The 6,345-nt window shown below is 30.7% G+C and overlaps 1 protein-coding gene across 1 annotated transcript; it reads right to left on the bottom strand.

Moving 5' to 3' along the window:
• Positions 1 to 397: 397 nt before the first annotated feature.
• LOC133201260 (uncharacterized) lies at positions 398 to 2,085 on the bottom strand. The gene is made up of 3 exons (XM_061337056.1): positions 1,778 to 2,085; positions 1,252 to 1,323; positions 398 to 919 (listed from the first exon to the last, which is right to left on the bottom strand). Exons 1-3 carry the CDS (start codon positions 2,073 to 2,075, stop codon positions 432 to 434), a joined length of 858 nt encoding a protein of 285 aa, XP_061193040.1. The 5' UTR covers positions 2,076 to 2,085; the 3' UTR covers positions 398 to 431.
• Positions 2,086 to 6,345: the final 4,260 nt, after the last annotated feature.

Below are 6,345 nucleotides of genomic sequence, written 5' to 3'. Positions count from 1 at the left end.
ATACATATGCCCTTACTGTAGCACTTGAGAGGAAAAACGTATATTAAAATTGTTTAAAGTTTTGTTTATAATATTTTATAACCTTCAGAGGTTAATATATAAAACCTTCAGAGTTTAGCAATAAGTTAATTTAAATTAAGGATGATTTTGAATTAAGAAGAATATGCATTAAAAATAATAAAATTCCAAAAAGAATAGCTATAAAAAGGAATGTGAAACCAAAAAAGACAAGTGATTTGTGAATTCAAGATGAAATAAATATTTTTAAAAAAGATATTTTATTCAGAATCATTTGTCTGAAAGCTAATGAGATCTTGAACAAAATTAAGTGAACATATAGAAGTATTAACAATAGTTGCAAAAAAAATATACATTTCTTTTTGCAACAAAGCAGCATAATTTTGTCTATACAGTTTGTTTGTGTATTTGGTTTAGTTATACGGAGGACACTGAAATGAATATGGATAAGATAATGACAGCTGGTGGTGTCGGGTGCTTTCTAAATGTCCAAAGCTTCCCGAATCTGGATCAGAATGCTGGCTGTTAATTTGTGGCACACTGAAAAGAGAGGCTGCCGACACGGAGCAATGCTGGGAATATGGCAGTATGTTCTCCTCGGACGATCTGGAAGAGCTGGACTTAAGGTTTTGTATCATGATTCTGAAATTGAATTTGTAGGTATACCGCTTTCCTTGTACTTTATTTAGGATCATCTTATCATAATAATATCTCAGTGCTCGAGACAGTTTGTCATAGTTCATGTTTGGCTTATTTTTACGACGACCCCATTTTCGGGCAACTTCTTCTGGATCGACTATTCGGAACTCCCCGCTTAAGTCCTCCCAACGAATACAATTATTATTGGATGTGTCGATTAGCAGTTCCAGCAAAAATTGCCATAGCTGAACCTGTCCACCTCCTGAAAGTTTGATACAAAGATAAGTAATCTTCAACCACTGATGCATTGTTGTCAGGAAAGATGATAACGATCTTAAAGCTTTCAAACTGCCACACATTATCTGTCAAACTTGAGTTAACGTAAGAATATAATCGCATTTTAGAAAAAAAAAATGAAAATTAAATTGAAAATCTGAATCAGCTGAATTCCAAATATATGTTTGAAAGAAAAAAAACACAAAGTATACTTAAAAGGGAAGAAAATAGAGTATGCTAATTTAGACAATCTGAGTCAATCATTCTGTCAGACCACAACACCTGTAAATAATCCTTTGTGAAATGTGGTACACTTACCAGACAATATTGTTGCAATATAGCGGAGATCGTCTTCTGTCCGTATTAAAGAATTATCCACAGCTAAACTGTCTGAATTGAAGTGTTTATATTTCATTATTTTGTTTTATAAGGGACTAAACATTACTTGAAGGTAAATCGATCAAAAGTACAAAAAGTATAAATATTTTGTAAATATTTAAAGTAAAGAAATAGCTAGTCAGCTATAAAATCGTGAGTCAGGATGGTTTAAAACTGATATATGAAAATTATAAAATGCTCAATCTCTGAACACATTTTGTACAATCTCGCCTTGAAAAAAACAACAACAAAATCTTCAATTAATGCATCAACTTTCCTAACCATTATTAATTTTATGCAACATGGCTAGTGCATAATCAAGAAAATACAAATACAGGTCATGTTGCAAAGTATTTTATATTAAATGCATGTTTATATTTTTCTTTTTTATCTGATTAAAACAATTAAGCAAATACTTCTTTAATTACATGACCGTTGTAAACACACATTAACAGGAGCAGTATACCTTTCCTGTGGGTGTACCTGTTGTCGCTGTTAATACAGTCCATAATATCTGACAATGTCGTGGAGGAATCGACAACTGCTTCAGGACATGATACTTCACTATAACTAGTGAAGAAATAAGTGTCCTGGTCATCCTTCTCTGAGGGATTTTCTTCGAGGAGAAGCTGTTTTCTCATCCATGAACCTGTTGCATTGTAACCTTGGTCAAGCATTGTTCCCTGATGCTTAATGGTATGATACCTTTCAAATTGCACTTCGGATTCCATTGATTTGTGCCGGAGAAAGTTACTGGGCTTCATATAAGCAACTTTTATCCCATTCTGAAATGAGTTTTGATTACGCTTAATTCTGAACCATTTTTTTCATACTTACGTCATGAGATACTGTTATTTAAAAGCTTCTACATGAATGTTGTTAACATATTTACATATGAAAAAAAAAGCATAAAGGATGTAAAATCCTATATCAGATGTAATACTTTTTATCAATTATAAAAGATTATCATATGATAGTGCAACAAAATGTGACGTTAAAGAAATAAGATTCCTATACAGAGAACGAATGTCAAAGATGTTTATCAAAATAAATCATAAATTAAAAATTGACATTTAAATAGAGGATTGCAGAAATAAGTAAAAAATGATATAAATAAGGGGGAAAATGCATTTTCCAAAATCAAAATAAAATTAAACTTGCAACTGGTATGTAGTGAGCCGTATTTCTGCAAGTTCGTCAGATTTTTAATTTCCAGTATTGAGTCACTAAGTTGCTCTCTGCAGATTTTACCTTTGCAAAATCCTGACTGATGCTTCTAGACTTCACACACATCTGTAAACAAAATGACAGGTACCTGTGGTTAAATTACATCTATTTTAAGGTAGATGGTAAATCCATATAAATTGTGAGTCACGACAATAGTGGAAAGATAGGGGGAACACACACTGACATAGAAAACCCCTGTCCTTTGACTCGGATTACATCAACCTGCACCCGTTAACACTCACGACTCGGCTGTGCGGATATTTGTTTTATTCTTTCTTCATTTGTTTAAATCGATTGATCTACTTTTTTCTCGTCTATGCTAGTACCCCGACCCTCTATATTCGGGTTTTCCTGTGATCGTCCATGATGACCTTCTGAAAAGAGTCATTGTGTTTTTTGATTGTTTTTTGTACTCACTTTGACAAGAGTTGTCAGAACGTAAAAGAAACAACTGAAGTGTTATTAATAGTTTATAATACGGGGTCTTAAAATAAGACATCGCACTCTTATTTTTTTCATATTTACAAAGAAAAATAGAGCAGATGCACTTTGAATTGCCGTCATCTCTTCTTGAATTGCAGAATATTTAAATGCAATTGAAAGGTTTTGACTTTTGTATTTGACATTATAAAGTTTTTCTTTTTGTGAATTGCGTTTCTGTTTCAAAAGTACTTTACATGTACTTTATTGAAGATTACAAAAAATAATAATAATAATAAAAAAGTAAAAAAAAAAAATTAAAAGATGTTAGAAAATGCATATACGTTCATTATGAACTGCACATCATTTTTTTTACCACCATACTTAATTTGAATAAGTTATATTCAAATATATAGAAATATGAGAAATCGTGCAAAATTATATATATATATTTTTTTTTAGTAAAAAACAATGTATATTCACTATATTGTGATAAATAACAGACGTAACTGTCGGTTTCTTTTCTTTTCCTCTATTTTATATTGCATTCACACTCATTGAGATACATATTTCTAGCTTTGGGGTGAATGCATGGTGAAGAATCCAGATTTAAAGACAAATTTTTCGCTTTGAAAACAACCAACTATCAGAGTTTGTCGTGGGCTTAACATGGGCTTGAACAAGACATCATTCAACTAATACTAATTAACAAGATCGATTCATTACCCCCCTTCACACACCACATGAACACACACGCACATTATTATTTTTTAAATATAAATTTCACTGAAACAATTTTTTGTCCAAGTAATTCCAATCATGATTTAACCTTCGAACTAAAAGGTTTCACTTCCCCCAAAACATTGCTTATATCTCTAACCCATCGGAAGAACTTACAGTTCAAGCTTTTACATTTATCATCTAATTTATATCCTAGTTTTGAACAGACAGAGAAGTTTAAAGTCGTTTGCTATCTCCCTCTTTATTTTCAGATTCAAGTTTGACTGTCAGAGTTTTTTTGTTTACTAAATTTGATAGCTGATGCATGAAGTTAAACGTTAAATACATGTATATAGTACAAATAAAATTTTGGATACATAACAATTAAAAAACATGTAATCAATGCAAAGGATGGTATATTCAAAAGACCTACATATCTTTTTTCCCCTATCCTTTTTCTTACAAACAAAATTCCGGTCCTTCGGACGAGACCGTATAAACCGAGGTCCCGTGTCGCAGTAGGTGCTGGCACGAAAAAGATCCCTCATTGCTCAATGGCCCTAAGTACCGAGTATGGGTCAAAATTTGCAGCTCTTCACCGGCAAGTGGTGGCGTCTCCATATGAGGGAAAAATTCTCGAAAGGGACGTTAAACAAAAAAAAAAAAACAACAACAAAAAAACAAAAACCAAAAAAAAAAAAAAGAAAACCAAAAAAAAAAAAAAAAATCAACCAAACAAACAAACAAAAAAAAAAAAAAAAAAAAAACAAAAAACAAAAAACACAAACAAACAAAATCACTGATTCGCATAGATTTTTGATCTTATGAACTCCGGGTATCTTATATACAAAATACTTTTGATATTCATTGTGTACCTTTTGATTTTTTTTCTTTTTTAATCATATTATGAAAGCAGCAATGGAATTTGAAATCAGAAGATAATAAAAGGAAAATTATTTGCTTCTTTATTTTTTTTAATAATTGATTCCTCCATGGCCAACATATTTTCAGCATGATTAAGAAGAATGTTTAAAGTTTTAAAACATTTGAAAACATTCAAGTTTACCAAAATCAATAGTATAAAAACGTTCGTTTTTTTTCAACACTTAATACAACCATTCCCCACGATAAATTAAAGAATAGACTCTTTGACATGATAGGCAGCAACTGCTTCTTCAATAAAAATGGAACATTTGCATACCTTGTCATTGGTCAAATGACTTATTTTGTTAAAACACATTCTGATTCTACACACAATATACTCCGATGTTGAGAATAAAAAGATGCTTGAGTTTCTCAGTTGGTTCGAAATATCCTATTGAACTAAAAAAAAAAGACATCTCACAGTCTGACATATCTGTTTCATATTTGGGTGTTTTACTAGGGAAGGACATTGATGGCAAAGTGACTTAAACTTTTCTATCGTCAACTTCCCTTACTTATGAAGCAATATACTATTAATACCTACATATAAAGTTTATGTCTCAAAGTTTCTTCGACACACAAGAACAATTTCTAAAACGAGAAAAACTATTTACAAATAAGTTGATAATACAAGGATACAAAACAACATTTCGCAAATCTATAGTCGATACATTGGCCTTGTTTGCAAATACAACATCTCGTTATGTCAAATGTTGACTGACGTTTTTCATACAAATTGTTAGGCCATTATTTTCAAACTGAAATTGTCAAGGGGTTTTCCAATTACCCAATGATGACAAAGAGCACACGGGTAGTGTGACAGGTCATCAGGTAATGATTACTCCTTCATGGCACCTAATACCACCTCTATTTTCAGAGGAACATGTTCGTGTTGGCTCTGCTCATAATTTGTATTGTTTAAATGGACTTTTAAGAATGATTACTCGTTATCTTTCACATCTTCACATTTCATTTTTTGTTAATTACTGAAATTTTGTTTTTTATTTAGAATTTTTATTGTAGTATCAAAAGGTTTGTATGAATCAATATTTCACAATCTTTATATATTTATGTAGGCATGTCGGTAAGTACGTGTAGCAAGCGATAGTTTTTCTTCAGCACTATTGGAATTTTTCTGTCTTTTCATATTCTTCAGAATTTTCTGTTAATGCAGCTTTATGAATATAAAACTGTTAACTTTTTTCTTTTTGTTTGCCTTTTTTGCTTTTTTTTTGGTTTTGTTTGTTTGGTTTTTAAGTGGCATTCAATTTCAATACATTCTCTTTTGAAGTTTCAAAGTTATTTCTATTGTTTTCTGTTAATTGTTTTCTGAATTAAATCGTTATTAGTTCAAACTTTATTGTAATTTGACAATGTTTATAACTGTATCTACTTTATATTATAAAGTACTGTCTACTAAGAGTTTATCATAACTTTACATTACAAAACAAATTACAAAGAGACGGATTGCCATGTTTTCCAACTTCTTTCGTAATCCATTTTATTATTTGATATTTATATGATTATATATCACGGAGATATGAAATATGGTTTATATGAATTTTAAAAAAGTAAAGAAACTTAGATACTGGTAAAGTGAGCGTTGCAAAATAAGTTTTGAAAAAAAAGAAATACTGAAATACTAGTAAATATATGTTGATGTTTTTTTTTTAAATATTTCAACTTTGTGTTTTTTTTATTTGAGTAGAACATTCTAGATTCAATTATTCTTTAGAGGTCTGG

Source organism: Saccostrea echinata, unplaced genomic scaffold (assembly GCF_033153115.1).
Source record: "Saccostrea echinata isolate AGI-Se365-2 ecotype Australia unplaced genomic scaffold, CSIRO_AGI_Sech_v1 ptg000043l, whole genome shotgun sequence".
NCBI classification, from domain to species: domain Eukaryota; kingdom Metazoa; phylum Mollusca; class Bivalvia; order Ostreida; family Ostreidae; genus Saccostrea; species Saccostrea echinata.
Note: the sequence above shows the minus strand (reverse complement) of the source record. Positions and strands in the feature narration are given on the sequence as shown.

Excerpts from the sequence above, each read along its gene's own strand:
- LOC133201260 (XM_061337056.1), bottom strand. The coding sequence starts at position 2,075 with ATGAAGCCCAGTAACTTTCTCCGGCACAAATCAATGGAATCCGAAGTG. Across the intron at positions 1,324-1,777 it reads CAGGTACACCCACAGGAAAG|ACAGTTTAGCTGTGGATAAT; the intron begins GTATACTGCTCC and ends ACTTCAATTCAG. Across the intron at positions 920-1,251 it reads TATTGCAACAATATTGTCTG|GAGGTGGACAGGTTCAGCTA; the intron begins GTAAGTGTACCA and ends TCAAACTTTCAG.